Below are 21,834 nucleotides of genomic sequence, written 5' to 3' on the forward strand. Positions count from 1 at the left end.
GATTGTTCTCCTCATTTAAAAACCAATTGTATCTATGAAGATGGAAAGAGAAATTTGGAGGGGAGTCTGGATTATGGAGGCACAGGGAGGAAGGCTCAAGCCGTTGTGAGGAGGGTTCTCTGAACCTGGAGAGACTATGCCTAGAGAGTACATCTAGTATGTTTTTAGCAGTCCTGTCCATACAAACACTGGCAGCTCAAGTTTCTCTGTAAGGAAAACTTGGGCCTCTGGTATAATGGGAGGTGCTATCTGCGTAAACTATGAGTGTGTTTATACTGAAAAAACTTTAAAGTCGTATATTATAGCATTGATGCTTCTGCTGTGCTTCTGCTGCACAGTTTTTCTGATGTATAATTAGTACTATATTCATGGCCATTAAGGGCTCTTTCAGGTCCCAGGGCAAATAGCCGCTGTACTGATGATCCCCTTCTGTACTGCCTTACATTTCCTCATGCTACAGCCTTCTCCCGAACTTCTTTTCTTAATTTCTGGCACTTCTGGAGAAGCAGGTGGTGGGGTCTGATGGGGGTTTGGGTCAGAGCAAGGAGGAATGGTTGGGTCCTTTGTTCTGTCTCCCCCAACTTTCAGACAAAGTCAGCACTGGCTGGACCTGCAGAGCTGTGAATCCATGAGGTTGCTTGTGTGTCCCCGTGTGCGTACACTGCAGTGGGGCGAGGAAAACAAGGAACTATTAGGATTTCTCCTTCACTGCATTAGATCTGAGTGTGTTGTTGTACTTGATTTGAGAAGAAAAAAATCTTTCACAGGCTCAGTCACCTTACTGCATTTTCTCTGTAGCACTGTAAAAAATGACAAAAAGAATAACATGTGGGATAAGGACACAAATAATTTACTTTTTCTCTCAGGTATTTAATTCTTCGTGTTCTGAACCAAAGAACAGGAGGTCAATGAAAATCTGTGACCTTAACTGACTTTGATACAACCATTAAGCACCTTTAATATTCAATAACTTTTCTGGGTCTTTCAGCATTCTTCACAGTTTTCAGCTTTTCTTTCAAACTTGTATCAGATCTGCAGGTCTTTTGAGACTTTGACATTTAGTATCAGGCCTTCATGGTAAACTGTGGATCTAACATTGTCACAAGTTGTTTTTCTTCACTGTGTATCTATATTTGGAACTTGTAGAGCTTTTTCTTTAGATAAGCAGCTCTTATTTTATTTATATATAAATAGATACATACCTGCCTATGTTTGGAAGACTCACTGTAGTGGTTTTATACTTCTTTAGAATAAGTCTAATAATATGTATACATGATGCACATACTCTATTCCAGTAAGACTTCTCCTCTTCAACTAAATGTAAGCAAATTTTGTTGAACCTTTCTATGGATGTTTGGAAAGAAAAGTCCTATCAGAGGTTATGGTTCAAACACCCGCATTTCAATATGAAGTGATTTGATTGCTATTAAAAATGGTTTTTTTTAAGATTATTTATGCTACATAATTTAATTTTTTTTTCTAAAGCTTGGTAGTTCACTGTTATTAAAAAAAAAACCCACAGAAAACTTCAGTTGTTCTTAGACATATGTCAAACCTCTGCCTTTGTTAGAAAGCATTTCTTTTCTGACCATGACACTATAATTTATCAGTTACTCCATTTTACAACCTCTCCTATGGAGAGATTTTTACTAACTTACTTTTGTGTCCTATAAAGACCAGTGCTTTCGTTGTGCCTGGCAAGAAACACATTGAGATTGTGCACAGAAAGTAAATAATCATGTAAAAACAACTTTACTATGTCACTGAATCATCAAAAAGCAGGTTTTAATTTTTGCATACCACTATGAAATATTATGCCTCCTTATTTGACTGCTCTGCCATTTTGAGCTACCTGGTATGTTGGACAAATTCTCATGGCTCCATTTGCTTCCTCCCGCAGTGCCCCCTCGGTTTGTGGTTCAGCCCAGCGACCAGGATGGGATCTATGGAAAAGCTGTAATTCTCAACTGCTCTGCAGAGGGTTATCCTGTTCCTACCATTGTCTGGAAGTACTCAAAAGGTAGGACTTCTCTGGTAATCACTGGGGACAGATTAATTCTGGTTTAGTAACAGCTCACTCACCTGTAAGTTACTGGTTTAATCTTCATATTGTCAGAGGCTGGCAGAGTGCAGTAAGGGAAGTATCAGTCATGTTTATACTGTTCTTATATCAATTCCCTAAGCACATAGTGCTGGCCATTGTCATAGACACAAGGCTGAGCTAGATGGACTTTTGGTCTGCCTTAGAGACGTCCTGGAGCTGTGAACGTGTGCCTGTGTTAGCTATGGCCTCAGCGGGCAAGTGATGAAATGGATGGCTGAGAGAAAAGAGATACTGCTTTAATTGAAACAACCTCAGAACAAGGTTCACTGGCAGCATTTGGCTGATTTTTTTACCCCTTCAAAATTCATGATAACATGGCCAATCATATCTTTTCAGCAAAGAAGAAAGGTCAGGTAGCATTAGCATAAGCAGTAATTCAGTATGCGCTTTACATAATGCTTTAACATTTTCTTCTCATGTAACAGAGCATTAAAACTGGCCCCACTTGACCCTCAGTAACCATAGGAAACTGACTGCTTTTTAATTAAAATGTGCTGCCTGCTAGATTGCGTCTTCTGGCCAATTGTCTTCTGGTAGGTTTTTAGCAAGAAAACAAACTCTCCAAACTCTGTATCCAATCTAAATGAGTTAATTCTTTAAAAAGCAAAACTAGGTGCTGTTGAGAAGAAAACCTTATGTAATGTCCCGTGTCATTTTTGGTTTCCTTAGGATTTAAGTCCAAATTATATTTGAAGAAAAAAGTTGAGGGAAGAGAAATGTTCATGTTAAAGACTATTTTTGCTTGTATTGATAAATTCTGGTTTGCGGTAAGAAGAGTGCAGAGCTCCAGATTCCATTAGTCTCAATGGTGTATGGGTTTTTAATTATTAATATAGGTCACAAAGAAGTAGTTCTGTTTTGTTGTGTTTGCGTGCTGAAGGAGGAGGCCAAGCCAAGCTAGCAGAGTTGTAATTAACAGTGAAGAGATAAGCAGCCCATCTTAATAAAGGAGAAAGGGATAGTAGTTTGATTTTAGTGACACTCTACCATCAAGTGACTGTTTATAAGGTTCCCCATTAACAGCTCTGAAGTTTTTAAGTCAAACAAAGTTTTAGTGGATATGTGATGCAGGCAAAGCCATCCAACTGCAGTTTCATTTTTTGGCCAAAATAACTCTAGGTGAAAAGGTCCGTATTTTTACAAAAGCCTGTATTTTGCTAATGGATGACTGCAATTTCAATACCTAGTCTAACTCAGATGCTGTACAGGTCTATAGGATATATGCTACATCTTCCTTTAAAGAAATACATTATATAATTGGTTTGTGAGCAAGGTTTGTGCCAAATTCTGAAATAATTACTCAGGTGAGGCCAGCAGGAGTAAAGCAATCAGATCATAGCTCATCTATAGGTACCACAACAGAGTAGTAAGGGCATCTGTACACCTGCAGGTAAGTTAGTGTCATTGGCTTTTCGTGTCAGTGAAAAAGGGAAAAAAAGGGTTCATTTTTTTGTACAATGGGATAGACAAGTAATGGAAATGGACTTGCTTTCTCTAAAGAATAATGACAGTGTTCAATACAGATACCCCATAATCATCAAGTGTCTGTTGTTTTAAGTCCTTCAGACTTACAGAGGCAATGGGCACACGCTGAAACACAGGAGTGTTCTGTCTGAGTATAAGGAAGCACTTCTTTACTGTGAGGGTGACTGAGCACCGGCATGGTTTGCCCAGAGAGGCTGTGGAGTCTCATCCTTGGAGATATTCAAAAGCTGTCTGGACATGGTCCTGGGCAACCAGCTTTAGGTGGCCCTGCTTGAGCAAAAGGGTTGGACCACATGACCTCCTGAGGTCCCTTCCAACCTCAGCCAGTCTGTCATTCTGTGATTCATGAGCATGTAGTCCTCTTGCAGATTCAACCATGCAGTTGTGTGTGATAAGCTGCTGTCACTGCTCAGGAAGGACTTTGGTTGTAATAGCAGTAACAGTGCGTGCGAAGAGTAAGAAGCCTTTACAAACTGTTATGCAAAATTTTGCCCAGTTGTAGCTATCCTGAGGAGTATTTGCCTTTCTCTTCTGTGAACACCAAATTGTCCCCAGAATTTTTCATGTGAAGAAATATAAGAAGTGAGTGCTTGCATCTATCTACTTGGGCAATCAATTGCAGACTGGTAGATTTAGTGAAGCATAAATGTGCCTTCCAACTAAATGACAGGAAAAATGGGTTATTAAAGACAAAAAGTAGACAACGGGGATAGTGGGATATGCACGTGATTAAAATAGTTGAAAAATCAACAATGGCAACTGATTTTTGCGCAAACATTATCCTTTTAACATCTCTAAGTTCACAGTATTGGCCACCAGACCTTCAGCATAACTGTAAGTCCCCGAAGCAAACTCTTCTAGGACTAGAAGGATTTTTAGTATGCATGTCTGGTCTTTTTTAATATTCTAGATGTTGTATTCATAGATTGTTATAGCTTGCTATTTTATACTAAATCATTCCCCATAATATTTATTCATCGTATTTCCTTCTGGGCTGACTCAGCCAACTGCGTATAGTAATTAATGCTGACAGATATTAACTTCATGTTCAGAAAGTGGTATAAGATAATTCCATTGAAGAAGACTACCTTATGATTTCCATGAAAAACCCCGTGTCCTGCTGCCAAAGTAGGTTTTAAAACCCTTTGTTACAAGAAGCATATCTTAATATACGTTTAGAGAGTATATTCCTCCCTAATGCTGGAGGAACTTGAACTTGTGGTGGCCTCTGGACAGTACAGCGTGCTCACAGTATGGCAGTATCCTGTTCCCTATTCCCTAAATCGCCCAGTATCTTACTTCCAAGGAAAAGTAGATTCTTTCTTAAAACCAAAGTTGATACAGAAATCTTCAGCTTCCTGTCTTTTTATGGACCTTCCATTTTTATATTACCACCAAACATGGCACCTCATGCCTGATTAGTGGTCTGAGCTTTTTGTTTCCTTCTTTCTCTGTATTGCTTTTTTTAACAGTCCAAATAAATATTGGCTACAAACATGGCAGAACAGAGATTTTATGTGTCATCAGTCAGTCAGCTGCAGGAGGAAACGAGCAACACAGTCACTGATGTGGTTTTCCATGTTACCAGAGTTTCGTAGGCAAGGTCCTAGAGGTCCCTTGAGTATGCCATGTTTACTACAACAGACATCGCTCTTAGTCATAAGAAATTAATCTGGTGTATGCATTTGGGATGCATACTTGTATGACTGTTCAGCTGTAATTGTCAATAATTTATCAACCTCTAAATGTACAACAAATGTACCTTTTTACCCATGAGTGGTCTGAAAACCTTCATTTTGCCTTTCAGCCTTTCTGGTTCTTCCACTCCTGCTATGTGTTCCCTTTTCCTTTTGTGCCTTTACCTTTAAATTATGGGCAAATTATTGCTACTATTACATTTCAAAAGTCTTTCTTCTTTCCATTTAATGAATTCAGTTTTGGCAAAGAACCATTCCGTTTGTTCTGATGATGTCAGAAGCCATTTGTATTTTAATTGAATTGAGCCTCTAAACCAGGAAACTATAGTTTCTGCCTTATTTAAAAAAAAAAACTGAGATGCTTTCCTTCCTAACTAACCTATTTCCATGGGGGTCCTGCTTTAGGTGCCGGGGTTCCTCAGTTCCAGCCGATTGCATTGAACGGTCGTATCCAGCTTCTCACAAATGGCTCCTTGCTGATTAAACATGTGCTGGAAGAAGACAGTGGATACTACCTCTGCAAGGTCAGCAATGATGTGGGAGCAGACGTCAGCAAGTCCATGTACCTCACTGTTAAAAGTAAGAACTAAAACACTTCTCTGTGATCCAGATATTACCGTTGAGTGAAAAAGGCTTGTTTACTGCATCCTTGGTTTGGAGGGAGGGGAGGTGGGGAAAGGTTGGTTTTGTTGGTTTTAGTTTAATGTTGGCATTCATCTGCATGTGGTAGCACCTGGAAATTAGTATAGTTAATAAAAAAAATTGTTTATTAGAGGGAGAAAAGGGTACTTAAAGATGAAAAGGATTAACATCTCATTTCAAAAATTTGTATCATGTCTATGAGTTACAGCTGAGTAATGAAGGGGAAGTAAGAAAACTTTGGTCAAGAGTAAAAAAACAATAACAAAGGAGAAATACCCACAGTAACTGTTACGAATCTCAGAAGTTGAAGAAAATATGGATTAAAAAGTCCCTTAATCAATTCTCAAGATACCATAGTGTCGTGGTTTAACCCCAGCTGGTAACTAAACACCACACAGCCACTCACTCACTCTCCCCTACCCAGTGGAATGAGGGAGACAATCGGAAGGAAAAAGGTAAAACTCATGGGTTGAGATGAGAACAGTTTAATAGAATGGAAAGGAAGAAACTAATAATGATAATAATAACAATAATAAAATGACAATACTAATCAAAGGATTCCAATATACAAAACAAGTGATGCGCAATGCAATTGCTCACCCCTTGCCAACTGATGTCCGGTTAGTTCCCAAGCAGCGATCCCCCCAGACCCACTCCCCCCAGTTTATATACTGGGTATGACGTCCCATGGTATGGAATACCCCGTTGGCCAGTTTGGGTCAGCTGCCCTGGCTGTGTCCTGTGCCAACTTCTTGTGCCCCTCCAGCCTTCTTGCTGGCTGGGCATGAGAAGCTGAAAAATCCCTGACTTAGTCGAAACACTACCTGGCAACAACTGAAAACATCAGTGTGTTATGAACATTCTTCTCATACTGAACCCAAAACACAACAACATGCCAGCTACTAGAAAGAAAATTAACTCTATCCCAGCTGAAACCAGGACACATAGATAGATACTATAGGTACAATTACAGTAGATACTACAAGATGCTATAACATACTATAAGATATTATAGATACAGTAGTCATTTTACAGTCATTTACAGCCACAGTAGTCACTTTGACTTAGCCACTGGTAGGTAACTTTCAGAAAAAGCATCTAATTTTGTTGAATTTGGAATGCGTACACAGCCTCTATCTATTTGTACTTTCTGGGCACAAGAGACAAAGGCAATCCAGTTTTTAGGTGCGTGTTAGCTGTAACTCCTTCAAACATGAACATTGCTGAGAATATAGAAGAAATATTATGAAAAAAAAGTTGTAGAGATAATATAATTTCTCACTGGAGAAAAAAGAGACTACTGACACTTCAGCATGCCAAATGTTCCTGGATAACCTATTAGACCAGTATTGAAGGAGGTCACCAAGCCATGCACTTTCATGTTTGTAGGATTTTTGAAGATTGACTGAGTGCTTTGAAGTTCTGAGATGTCAATTATCTTGAAAAAGGTTTGCTCTTGAAAGTAAAAAGATTTTTTTTTTCCCTGAAAGGAAGGAAAATCCAACTTATTCTCCATTGGAGAGCTATACTTTAAACCATTAATGTTTAGGTTTAGGGGTGTTGTTTGTTGTAATGTCAGAGAATGATTAACTAAGTTCTTTGAAAGGAAGACTGTCAACTTTGTTAGAATTGCAAGCCCCAGTACCTCAGATGTCCTTTCCACTTTAATTTACCATAATGACTGCTTCTTCTGAAAAATAACACAATATCCCAACCTCTCAAGCAAGTATATTAATTGCATACTTTTTCTGTGGATCAGTAGAAGTTCCAGCTTCTGTGGTTTCCATAACTGGCTGGTTTGGGGCCAATCTTCAACTGTAGTAGCAATGCACTGCTGTAATATGCTACAGAAAAACAGCTTTCCTCTAGTTGGCAGCTATGCGCACTGCCTGTCTGATCACTGCATGCAGTTTCATGTGTGATAAAAGAGCATCCCTTATCAAATAAGAGCAGGAGCTTCCCTGGAGAGTCAGTTGCTGTTTGAATCTAATGAAAACCCCTCTGGCTCTGAGATAGCAGGCAAGCACGTCCGTACACCCTCACACATCTGCACTAACACACGTGCTGCTCCAAGCACAGCTGTTAGAGCAAACGCCATTAGGGTCTTGGTGCGCGCGTAGAAGAGGCACAGCTTTAGCTTTAATCAAGCACCCATTAAGGACAAGCTGCTCTGGGGAAGTGTGCCATGTGGGCTTCAGGTATAGCTGGATCTATGTTCTGGTGGCATGGCTATGGCACATAATACTTGCAGCTGGTCAGGTGGAGTGACTCCAAAGTTAAGGCCTGGACTGGCCCTTATGCTCTCTGGTACTGTATCTAGTCATTCCTTGTTTTCTTTCTCTCTGCGGTTATTCTAGCTCCTTTTTCCTCTCCCCCACCAGCCTGTTTCTGGACTCTAGTCCTCAGGTATAGCCTTACTACTAGATAAGAACCTTGCTCTTCCTTCATGAAATTCACTGTGTTCTTAATTAGTTGATCTTGCTCCACAAGGTCACCCTAATGCCTTCTTTACTCAGAGGCAGAAGGTGAGTCCTGGCCCAGACAGTTGTTTATGGGTGACAAAGTTGGTAAGTTAAGAAACAGCCTTCCAAAATATAAATAAAGATTAGCATAATTACATTTTGTTGTGGCTGCCTTGTGACAAATGGTCTTCCCACCTTCCTTCAGTCTATATGTAAGTTGTCCGTGAGCAGTAGCTCAAATCACCTGATAAAAACGTAGAGTGGCTTAGATGGATTTAGTCACTGATCATAAAACTAGACTGCCTCTCAGAAAGAAAGACATGGCAGCGGTCCCTTTACAGCCATCTCCTTCACTTCTTAGCTGTCCCCTGTACCACAGATACCTCATGCATGCAGATGCTAACCATTGATAGCATCACCACGAACTTGAAAAAACCCCCTGTTATGCACAGGTGATTCTTCTCCTCCGTAATTGATAAAAGTTTTCTCCTACTCTGTTAGTAACATTGCTGGATAAATTTTTGCCTTTCATAGATACTGTGACAAATCTCTTAAATGAGACTGGATGCTTTACTCTTCCAGAATTTCCAATGTCACCTGTATCTAAACAGAAAAGCAGTTGACCTTTGATGTCAAAAGCGGGCAGACAAATTTTTGTTTTGGTAGTACAGGAGTGGACAGAATAAACATTGACCTAAAATACTTCCATGCTTTCTACCTCTAAAACTAACAGACTTTTTCTTAGTGAAAAGCCAGCTGAAGCTATAAATCAACTTGGCTTGCTTAACAAGATTCTTAATGCTAAGAAGGAAATGATAGTAATTCCAGATACACATTTATTTAGTGCCTCAGTTTTTGTTGCATGACACCTTCATGTCAGAGAAGCTGGTCCAGCTTCTTGGTTGAAGGGAGATTTTATGAGGAGGGAGTGCCAAGAAAAAAGATGAGAGGAAATAAGTGGCTTCAGGAATACTAACAGAAATGTGAAAAGAAATAGCTGCTAGAGTCAATGCTGAATCAGGAACCACAGGGCTAGAATGGCAGCCGTGAAAGCAGAGAATCTTCACTTAGCAGCTATTATCCTTCTTCCTTTCTTTTCAAGAAATGGGCATAAAAATCATGATCAGTGATTTGTTCTCTTCTTCTGAACCAAGGATAAGTAGTTCTCAAATTCCTTATTCACTAAGACATACAATATTAGAAAATTATGAGAGAGATCTGGAATAAGGAATCTAGTGCTGTCTTGAGAAATGACTCCTAGTGCTTGGGATGAGAAGACTTCTAAAGAATTTCTATAAAGGATAATGAGCCTTTAACATGAAGGGAAGAACTAAAATTATTTAAAGGTTGCCTGGGAGTCACAAGGAAAGAGATGTCTGCTTAAAATGGACTGCCTGCCTGCCTTCATCTGAATAAATGTCACACTTCCTAATTCCACTTTAGGGGCTATATATAACATGATAGAATGGTATTGTGAAAAAATTCCCACCTGAAAAGCAAGCTTTCATTAAGGTATGTATGTTCCTATGTAAATAATCTGTTGGAGGCAGTCATGTTAGCCCTGCCCCTTCTTAAATCTGTCACCTATTTTCATGTCAGTGTGGAGCCTGAGAATTTTTAATCTGATCACCAGAACATTTCCAAGAAATCCTGTCTGCCAAGAAAACAGAATTGCTTCATTCACTGTCCTCTCAAATATGCTTCTTAACTATTTGCATTATATGTGTTTAATATATAAAACTAAAACCATCAGTCAGACCCACACCTCCTTCCAGCAGGAGCATACTAATCCCAGCTAATACTTTTAATGTTAAGTTTCACCACTTAAACTTTAAAAAAAAAAAACCTTTAAAAATTGTTATCTATGACAAGAGCTGGTGGAATAACAGAAGAGGCTGTTGGGGAAAGGGAGCCTGGTCACAGTGTAAAAGTGAGTCTAGTGCCCTGTTGCTGCAGCTATCTTGGGTCTTGGCTGTGGTAATTCACCACCCTGTGGCTCTGCTGCTTCTGCCTCCCTTATAGTACCTCTCATCCACGTTGACCATGACCTCTTCCAGGCAAGGTTTGTTTCTCCCCAACCTCAGACAACTCATGCAACAAAGAGGCCCCAGTCACATAACTAGCTACTACTGCAAAAGAAATCAAAGGTAATAGTAATTATAAACACAAATAAACCCAAAGGATGCTTGTGAAGGGAGATTGTGAATCTATTGAAGCTGTTCCCTCCACTGCTAGCTAACAGTTGTTCCACTGTATGCCTGAAGCACTGCAACATTTGTTTATCGAAATGGATAGGAGTCTATGCCTGGCTTCCTCCGTCAAACTTTATCTGGGCAGGATAAAGGCACACTTCCCATGTGGCCAGTCAAATGAGTTTGCTTTGCTGCAACACCTGCAGTAAAGCCAACAAGCTGTGATGGAGAACTCGCTGTGCTCTGCTCACCAGGGTGCCTCTAAATGCTCATTTTAGTCTTTAGGAAAATAATTCCTTGTTGAGAATATAGGAATGTCGAGATCTGTCTGATTCCTACTTTTCCTTGTGTATGAAAAGAATAGCATTTATACATAGATGCTAGCCTTTTGTTTATGTCCAATTTCTCATTAAAAATGGATATATCCCACAAGATGTCAGTAAGGGTGTTCACTGCCTGTTCTGCATTTGCAAAGATAGATTATCCATGATATGTTGTAAAAGAAGATAAAAGTCACCATCTCTAACACCTTCAAAAAATGCTTGTAGGAAGAACAGCAATCATACTATGTCAAATTCACCTGAACCCAGTATTTTGATATTTCTTAATCTGTCTTTGCTCCATTTTTTTCACAGTCCCATGGTCTGTAAAAAGTGTTTTCTGTGGAAGAGCAAAACAAAGTCCCCTGGTTGATTGTCTACTTTGTTTTACTGGTTTCTTCTCCTAACATTCTGCCATCTTTAAACAAAGGGCTTTTTCATCTTTTTTGCTTCTTCATAATTACTTTGTGGTTATCTCAGGTAGGGTACAAAAAGGGCCAAAATTGGTACAAATCTCTAGCTGGATTACTTGCATATCTCCTCAGAATCAAAGAGTAAGGTAAAGGGAAAGAAAACCAAAAATAATTCCAGTGAACTGAAACTACTCTTGTATCCCAGTGTCCTTTCTCATGAGCTGGTGACCTGCCCTTGCCTACCTTCGCCCTTACCCTCGTGACAGGCAACGCTCTCTTTCAGCACCTATTTCTTAGCCAATAAAGGCAAAAAATGTGTTAAATATGAGGATGTGAATGAACTACAGTACAGCTCAGTTTAAATTCCAAGTCAGTGGTGATGGATTGCAACACTTTCTATCTGTCTTAATTACTTATTTATTTTCATTAAATGCACAGTCTAAAAGATGCTGTAAGAAAGGTACGGTAAATCTTGGAAACATGAAAATTCTCCCTAGACACAAGTACTTTCTCTTGTTAGTAAAACAGCCCATTTTTTTCTTAATGAGGTCCTCCCACTATGAGAAATGAACAGGGTCTGAATGCTGTTTTCTGCTTCTTCAGACCATTGGCACAGCTTTGATTTAGGGACTTGCACTTTAATCACCCATCATGTGTCATTACCCCGACAGGCGGCAGCAGCCGCAAGATACAAGCTCCAATAAATTGCACTGAAAATCGCTGAAGCGATCCTTTGTTGATTTTCCTTTACAGCTATTCAATGGCAGATCAGCTGTCATAACAACACAGTGCCTGTGGCAACAGGGTGAAATTAAATGTGAAGTATGTTCAAGGTAGCTGGTAGAAAGCTGGAATATCCCTTTTCTTCTGTACATTCAAATGCTTTCTACTTCTCTCAGTAATGCCAAGCCTGTGGCAATTGGCTAAAATGAATGCTTTCTCTTGTAAGATAATTGCCAGATGTACTGCAGTACAAATGCTCAAGTGCTTTTGTATGCAAATCTTTGCAATACTCTCATTTAAGGAAAAGAAGGGAGGTAAGGACTTCTCTCTTTTTAAAAAAAAATATTTTTCTAATTGGGTGCAAGGAGAAAAAGAATATAGCAGCCCTTTTTCTTTTCTTCAAGGCTGGTTGCACAGCAATGTTTCTAGCAGGAAGGTGAAACAGATTTCTCTCCAGCTAGCTAGCTAGAAAGTGTGCATAGACTCTGCTATGTCTTTTCCATTTGTACCAACAGTATCATATTTATTGTTTTTTTCAGAATAGTTGTCTCTCTCAGCTTTATGTTGCCCAAATAGCAACATTCAAAAGGAAGCATGGGTGAGGTTTATTCCCAGAGATTTTCTTTCTATTGAAATTTTCATAGTGGATACAGAATACTGAGGCTTTCCTGAAAAGTGATCAGTTTAACAAATTTGTGATGATTTCATCTTTTGAATACCTTCACATCTTCACTTTTCTTGGAAAGCCTCATAAGGGATAGGATTTACAAGGTACATACTCTACCTGCTGTTTTATTTTCTCCCTTTACTGAACACCTTAGTAATACTTAAACACAGCCAAACCACAGATATTTTAGCAGTGTCTCCTCCTTTCTCAATCTTAATACCTCTTGTGTCCTGTTAAATTACTATTTTATTCAGAGAAGGGTTTACATGGCTCTCAGATTGCAATGTACTCTGTGTCCAGGTTTGGCCAGCTGTGGTTAGTAGACTCTGAAAAACAGAGATCGTTTCAGATCAAGGATTACAGCCTCTGTCTCTGAATACTGCTGAAACAAGACTTGAAAATAATGTCTGCTCTGCTTTCCTCCTTCAGTTGAGAAGGTGGTGGTGCAGTGATTGATGCAAGCTAGATAGATAACCCATTCATAATAACCTTCATCAAGAAAGTGAGCTCACAAATGTCAGTATATTGTATTTGGCACAATACTGCAAACCCTGCTGTGCTAGAATATAATAAATGGTAATCCTGAAAGGCTGTTATCTTGGAGGAAATATTCTGGAAATTATTCTTACTGATAATTTGGAAGGTCATTTTCCTGAAAGAGAACTTAAAACATAACTATTCAGATTTAGGCTTGCCTTCACATGAAATGTGAAGGAATACCCTTCTGGAACACAATATCTCTCAATGACCTTTTAAGAGAAGTATATGGCAGTAAGCATAGCACACTTGACAGCCAGGATTTTAGGGTTACTCATCTTGCAGTTACTCATTACTCATCTACCAGCTTTAGTTTAGTAAACATTACTCCTCCTAGTTTGATAGGACAGGTGGAACATCCTCAAATCTCTGATGTTCATTGTTATCTTCCTTTCCACTTCTGGCTGCAAAATGGTTTAGTGCCCTGCTCCTGCTCCTGCTCCTGGCTCTGCCACCGTGCCCCTCCTGAGCTCTACGCTACCTCTAAGCCTTGTTTGGGGGAGGGAGCAGAGACCACCCGAGGGTGCGAGTCCCTGGCTCGACCTGCAGCAGCTCAGCTGGTTCCTTCAGGCGGAACAGCTTTGCAGGGCACACTCAGGGCATCATATTCAGAAGCACAGCAGTGGAGCACTACGTGTTTGGAGCTGGATGTGAGGGCATTTAGAGGTTGTGGTGACATCTGTCATATGATACCATATCAGCTGGAAGATGGGGAGAGAAATGAGTAGACACGGTAATTAAATTTGAACATTTATCTCAGAAATTCTCATTAGAACACACCACTCAAACTAAAACATTCTTTAATTCTTTTTTTCTGATGTTTTCTTAAAAAAGTGGTTCTAAATCTCAAAGTCAGCTACACAAAAGTGTGTCTTCATACAAATAGTGTTAGAACAGTGTTCTGATAGGTTATTTCTTTTTTTTCCTTTAATCCATGTGGTAGAGGACTAATGACTAAACACTAACCATGCCCGTAATTCAGTAGTGATCTTTACTGGTTTATCTAGAGTCAAACTGATTTAAAATCTAGCATGTATATAGGTACACAGTCTCATTTTTCTTGAATATTTACCTTAAGGGGCATTTAATGCTTATAGTGTATATAATTCCCTGGATTTTCATGCTTCTGATTTATTAAGCCAGATAATTTTCCTGAGTATCATTTTAAAATATAGATGCTGCTGTGAATATATTAGTTTCATTTGTGGGGTGGGGGCTGTATGCAGTGCGTTTGCTGGGTTTAACATTGGCTTCTAATAGAGGAAGTGCATGCATGATCTGTTGTTGCTAATTTTTATATTTGCAATGTCTTCAAGAGTTGGGCCTACATCTCACTAACAAAGAATAAACAAACTTGAATCAAGAAAGCATTGTAAAGCAATAGTGGGATGTAAATTAATTTAGTGTGTGTGTGTAGGATACATGACCATTTCCACTTCAGAAAAGCTAGCTGGTATAGTACCATGGTTTTGCCTTTCCTTTTTCCTTTCCTTTCATCTCTTTTCTCTGTGTCCAGTTGTGCCAGCTTTAAGGTACATCTCATTTACAAAGTAACCATGTTGCAGCAGGACGAAGCCTCAGGCTCAAAGAGGATGATATTCTCATGTCTCACATCATTTTCCCTTCACACCCACTGGTGCTTCTTCCTCTTCCTCGCTGTCACCATTCTGCAAACCTCACATCTCTGCCATCACTTCCTCCTTTTTTTCCATCCTTTTCCATCCCACATTAACTCTTCTATCTATGCATTTCAGAGCTCCCTGTTATTATTCTCACGCTAGTTTAGGATTTGCAGAATGCTATCTGAACAGCAATAATAGTGGACAAAGTCTTAAATTACAGTATTTCTTCTTACATATCAGGGGGTTTTCTGCACTTTGAATGACGTAATCACAATCTTTTTCAGCACAAGACCTACGTTTCAAAAAGTTATTCACTGTTTTTTATTATTCAATGCTGTAATAAGACCTGCATGATGATTCTTTATAATTTTTCATTTTATTTATTTATTATGGCTGGTTGTTTATCCCTATCTTTAATTTGATGTAAAAACCTAAATTTTGCATAAGAAAGGAAAGAGACAGGCAATAAAAAATATATTTCACAATAAAAAATATATTTCACAATATCTTAAAAAATATGTAGGATATAAACTACATTTGACTATCAAGTGACACAGATGCCAAATCAGTTACATACATTTTTCTGTATGATTCTCCAGTAGTAAAAGAAAAATGTAAAAATATATGCAAATATTTTATGCTTTAGATAAGAGTTTATTTCTTTTTATATATAATATCAAATGTCACTAATAGCCAAAGACAATCTTTTACAACTGCTTCCATGAGTGCCATTTTAAGCTTTTTTTAAGGCAAGCAATTTTGCCTTCAAATATATAGTGTCATTTTTTGTATTACTTTCTTTTTCTCTTCAAAATAGTTTTTCAAGAATTGCATGGTAGCTTTGTTCATATCCTTCTGTGAAAATCCTACGATGGTACTTAGTATAAATACTGCGTATAGATTCTGTGATAAACAACATAAAGACAAAAATTAAATTTACATCTGGGAGGCATAGAAAAGGAACAGAAAACGCAAGAGCTGTCTACAAACTGAAGATGCTGTATACAGAAGCATTTAAGGCATTGCTTCCTATACCTCCCCCCCCCCCCCCTTCCTGCTGTGCTTGTCAGGTATAATCAGAAGAAAGGATTTGAAAATGCAGATTTACTTTCAGCAATATAGATGTATTTGCTTTGTGGGAAACGGCTTCCTTCACCCTAACCATTAAGATTCAACCTCTGCATCAGTGTGTGAGCTCCCATCCACGTTGTTCGTTCAGACACTTGTTTGGTATGTGATGCTTGAACTTATCTAAATCTGTCGCTTTTATATTTCTTGGGAAAAAGAGGAAGTGTCCACTTATGGCCACAACAATTGATTTCTGAGTGTCTTCACCATATATATAACTAGAGAAGCATGGCTCCACTTTTAGATAAATCTTATTAGGATCCTGCAGGGTTAAGGAATGAATCGATTTGGTCTGTCAAACCAGGAGATAATGAAAGAATGAGCTCTTACTGTTGGCCTAATTACTTATGATTAATCTAACCCAATGGATTTTTTTTTAACTGTCTCCATCAGGCCACAGAATAATTAGTCTTACATTCACTTTCTGTTTTCTTTTCCATACTCAGTTAGAATATTTGATTATGTAGGAATTGTGTTGTCTGGACAGTATGTACAACTTTATGACATTAACTTTACTTTCTCTATCATCCTTTATGCAGTGCTTACCTTCTACCTGCCAAATTCTTGGTAGCCTCTGGGAAAGCAGTGTTGTGTAACTATGAATGTTGGTGAACACATGACCAAATTCAGAAAAGAGAAATGATTCTTCAGGGAGGGAATAAATGCTATAGTTCCAACTACAGTTCTTGACTTGTGAAACAGTATTTTCCATTAAAATTGTTATTTTATTTACAAATGTGCAAACCCTCCTGCTGACTTTGCAAAAGTGTAAGCAACAGTATCCATTAAGAATTTAGATGTTTATGAAAGTTGCCCACTGTATGCATTTATCGAAACATTAGAACAGAGCTGTCTGTGCAGGTACAAGTATGTGATTGCTATTGTGAAATCATTTTAGCTGTGGTAGCTGTGAGTCTAGACCCTGGCATATTCCCCTGTGCAAGCTGCTGCGTTCTCAGGTGACCGAGGAAGCAGCCCAGTGTGGGCAGGTATTGGCAAGGACGTAGTTTAAACTCCCTGCTTTTAGGATTGAAACTTCTTCTGCCGAAAGTTTCTGTACTTCATTTTGCAAAATATCGTGTGATGCCATTATGCTGTAAAAGTCCAGCAGGATCTCTTTCTCTCTTTGATCTATGAAAGTTAATGACCTCAATTACCAATATCTCTGTGTGCCCATGTGCATAAACATGTGGGCACTCACATAAATGTGTTGTTTGATGGTCACATAAAAGAAAGAATGTAAAAAGGAACAAAACCCATCCAGATGTGGTCAGATGGTATAAGGGTTTCCTGAATGTACTTCTTATGCTCTTTACTTAGCCATAATGCAGCTTTCAGAGAGACACATGAAATGATTGATCTTTGGGTGATCTGATGAAGGTGACTGATTTCAAATCTTTGCAGCAAAAAACAATGACACATCTAGTTTTGTAGCAGAAAAAAACCTGAGAGCTATGATGGGAATCCTGCCTTCATTAAACACTAAAATTCTTCTTGAAAACGCATTAATTTTTTCTTGTCTGTGACATTCCTGTTAATGTTTTTGCATTAAATATAATTCCTAAAGATACATTCTCCAAAAAATGCATCCTAAGTGTTATGTTCCTAAAACCATTTCTTCATTCTTAAAGCAGAACCCTGATTTATGAAAATAGTATGTATAAAATTGTCTTTCATGTAATCAGTGACATGTTGAAGGATGCTTAGCAAAGCAGATAGCTATTTAGGAGTTTAAACACATGTTGCTAGAGGTTGGTTTGGGTTTGGGGTTATGATGTTGTTGTTTTAAAATTTGCTTAAACTTTTAAGAAAAAGTCTGTGCATATATATTGTATGCCATGCTCTGTAAGTACATGTAATCAAGCGCCAGCAAATGTTATAAGTCTTCGGAAATGAATAGTAAAGCAGCAATTTATGTCAGTCTTCTGGCTTTCAGTCAGTACTGCAAGTCCTCTCAGTTCCATTTCCCCATTCTGATCTTTTCTTGTATCAGCTAAACTCCTAAATAATATCAGCAGTGATCTAATAAGAATATTTTTCGACTAATTGACGTGTCATATTGAGAGATAAGTACCTGAGAAACAATCCTGTTCTCTTACTTCCATCTCTTTCCTCACAAAGGACAAAGGTTTTCAAAGGATCAAATGTCTTCTCTGAAAGTTAGATGATATAGGCTTGTGACCACAAAATGAGAGAGAAATAGACAGAAAAAAAAGAATACTTCAACAGAGCTATTGCATAAGTACATTTTGTTGCAAATCTTTAGAGCAGTAGAAAAAGCATCTGTTAAAGGGTTATTTTTTCCTGACTTTTAATTACTAGTCATTGATTTTGGTAATTGCACACATGTACATGCACAATAGTGCAGCAGGATTTCACTTCTGTGGTCTTATCTCAAAACTGGCTTTTAAAATGAGTGCCTATTACTGTAAGTGCTCCATAAGAAAGCAGTGCTCCGCTATTTTTGTCTTACTTTGCAATGCAGCATAACTGTTGCATTTACAACTGGTACAAGTTGGCTTTTTGCCATGCACTTAGAGCCATAAACTCCTACTTTCAGCAAGGAAAATCTCCTGCTATCAGATTTTTAAGTGGTGACTTGCCAAGCTGAAATAAGGAAGAACAGACTTTTCATAAGTGGTTGCATATTGTTGTTGAAAATCCAATTACCATTTGCTAAATGCCCATCTCTAAGATTTAAATAATAGTTAAATGAAGTGCCTAGCTTTTAAGGAAAATAAGCATGCACCTAAATGGTGAGGAAGATGATTACAAGAGTGCATAGCAATCTTGGGTGCCCTCAGGAATTTTGCTGACTCCATGTAGCATCTGTCTGTTCCAAGACGTATTTCAGGGAACTCACCAGTGGAGGGGCAGATGTGAACCAGGACTTCTGAGTTTTGATTGTTTATGGTGACCCTTGCCTTTCTGGATCTACTTTGTTTCAGCATTCCCAGCAGAATAACTCATTGCACAGAGGTGCTAACACTCTCCCTTTTTGGTCTTAAGCCTTTCAGTGTGAAACTGGTAGACCTCCCAAAACACTTAAAGAGGTTCAAAAACTGAGAAAGGAGAGAACGACCTGGCCAGAAAGACTAAGGCTGGCACTACCCACTCTTTAGCTTGGCTAGAATGACTAGGGCTTCTTCCTTGGCTGTGACCTGCTTTTAACCATTGCAATCTAGTTAGTTCACCTGTTAAGGCACCGTAGCAGAATAAATCAGATTCCCTTCTGGAAGAGGGGGCTCAAATGTGCAATCCAGTGAACACGGATGAGCCAGTGGCTTGGCATCTGCTGAGCTGTGGTAGGTGTCCATGTCTCTGCCTAGCACAGGGGATATGCAAAGTAGTTACTTGACAATTAAAGAGGTTGAATTTCCTCCCATTTGCTCTGGGCTAGACATGTGGACCTGGGCAGTTACCATAGCTTTGCTGATACACAGTAAGTTCTTTGGATGCTACAATTAAACTGTGTATTTATGTGCTTATATGCATATACCAATATATATGCATGCTGTCTTCTGCAATTCCCAGTAAGTTCCTTAGATCTTGTCCCTATTCAAGGCTATTTCTGCTTTTGCTGATTAGTCTAGCATATTCTAATCGTAACATTACTTAGCTGTATTACTATAAATATCTCACCTGGACACTTTTTCTGGAGCAAGAGTTAACTTTTTACATCTTAGTTAAAATTACTTTCAAAAACAAGGGACACGTGAAGGGACAGGTGAAACCCAAAACATAAACCTGAAACAAATTTCATTTCAGCTCCCTCATTTGAATGAGCAAGCTGTGTGTGTGAAATATAGGAACTTGAAAGAACCAGGGATTTAACCTGGGGCCATCCAGGGATACTTTTGCCTGGAACACACAGGAGTTAGAGTACTTTTAGGGGATATGTCATGTACTTCCAGCTTGCTTGTACCAAGACAGGTTGACTTACCAGTGAATTAGCCTGTTTCTTATGCAGTGTGATGTAAGCTAACCCAGGGAACTTTACATACATGCTGAGATGCGAGTGACCTCAAGGAGTTATACTCTTACACCAGAGTAACTTAAATGCTTTCATGCCCAGAAAATGGAAAAGGGAGAGTCATATTATATGAAGTGTTATAAACCATCTAACTGGTTCAAGTCAGGGGGTATCTGTGCTCTTTTTTGTCTCTCCCCGTAAGGCTAGTGTGGGGGTCCCCAGGTACCATTGGATACCTAAGCAGGCATAATTGTCATTGTTGAGATAATGATCTAGTGGGGGTTGCTTCTTTAATTCTTGTACTCCAAAGAAGTTTAAGGTATGGACTCTGTATCCATTTAATTTGCATCTTTTTATGTTTCAGCAAGATAGTGAGAGTGAGGACTTTTCAGAGCCTTTGTGCAAGTCATGTAATGGTTTTTAAGTCTGGCATGCTCTGTGTGTACCATGTGATATTCTCCCAGCAAAAAAATTGCCTGTTTGCTTTAAATCTGATTTATTCATACAACTCCTTTAAAGGTCTTTTACCCTTCCTTCCCTTCCCACTGGAAACCCACTTTTATGTCCCTGTGGAGGCCAGGGGAGAAAAAAAATCCACATTTCTAAATGCACAGAGGGCTTTATATGGAAAAAGGCAACATGATTACTCAAAGTATGAGGATGAACACATTTTTAAATGTGGGTGTCTCTTGTAGTCATATATATGCATGCATTCTCCCTGTGCAAATATGAGTAATGAATACACAAGTAACTTCATAGCACCCCTTGACATATTGTTTCCACTGAGTATTTTCAGGAAAAATATGTTTTCCAGCTAAATTTTGTGCAGTATTAAATGCTAAGCCAATCTGCATAGCATTTAAAAGGTATAGATCTTGTCTGCTGGAAATAATCTTTTATCAGCATGTTTGCCTCAAACTGTTGAGTCAAGCCAGGGTTCTAAATTTACAGTAAACTCTGGCATCCTTGTTTTGACTATGTGGAAATTTTTCATTTGTTTATGCTTTTCCAGAATTAAGTCTGTGATCTACTTGGAATAGAAATATTTAATATATATTCCTTGATTGCTTCTACAGCTCCACTAGTTTTGTATGGGTGTACAGATATTATTTCTCCTTTTAGAAGCATTTTCTTTTAATGTGTTGTTATAAAGGATGTTACAATCAATAATTATAAAAAATACTGAAATTAAAAAGTTAAATGAATAATACCTGAATTGTAGATTATGACTCATAAAAGATTTCTGTTGACCAAGACTGAGAACTTTCCAATTCTTATGATTTGCATGGAGGAAAAACCATACTTGGTTCTGAATCAGGAGCTTTGTTTAGGAGGAACAGTCATACTTTGCTTATTTTTAATATCACAACAACATTTTTGAAAGACAACAGCACAGGTAAGGAACATACATGTACAAATACAGATATAACATCTTTATGAGGTAAAGAAAATGACTTCTGAATGTTAACTCCTTTATTATGTTTCTCACATCAACTGATGCTAATAGTGCTCCAATATACTGTTCCAGAAATCCTCATTTTGCATTTCTTGACTTTTTAAATATTTTGTAGTTCACATCATGAAAATAAATGTTATTATTTTATTCACTTTAACTTAAAAAAGTATAGTGCACACTGAAGTAGATATACTGATGATTATTCTGAAGTTACAGAGTAAGAAGGGCTACCACATACGTACGTATTTAGTGTTTCAAACCTCAGAGCAAAGTTAGTGATGCATATAAATCACTATTTATGCAATACACTTGCATAATCTGTATGCTCACTCTATAGAAACAATATGTAGGAGGCAACAGAGAAGTCAGAGATTGACCTTGTACAATTATGAAGCAGTTGGACAGGATGGGTA

At 38.4% G+C, this 21,834-nt stretch overlaps 1 protein-coding gene across 1 annotated transcript in view; it reads left to right on the forward strand.

Annotated features, from left to right (window-relative positions):
- The window catches only part of DSCAM (DS cell adhesion molecule), a 412,072-nt gene that overhangs the window by 259,861 nt on the left and 130,377 nt on the right, over positions 1 to 21,834 (forward strand). Inside the window, exons 11-12 of the mRNA XM_075034798.1 lie at positions 1,901 to 2,020; positions 5,692 to 5,865. Coding sequence (XP_074890899.1) covers positions 1,901 to 2,020; positions 5,692 to 5,865 — 294 coding nt within the window. The remainder of the gene's footprint in view (positions 1 to 1,900; positions 2,021 to 5,691; positions 5,866 to 21,834) is intronic.

The sequence above is a fragment of the Buteo buteo genome, chromosome 8 (assembly GCF_964188355.1).
Source record: "Buteo buteo chromosome 8, bButBut1.hap1.1, whole genome shotgun sequence".
In the NCBI taxonomy this organism is placed as follows: Eukaryota; Metazoa; Chordata; class Aves; order Accipitriformes; family Accipitridae; genus Buteo; species Buteo buteo.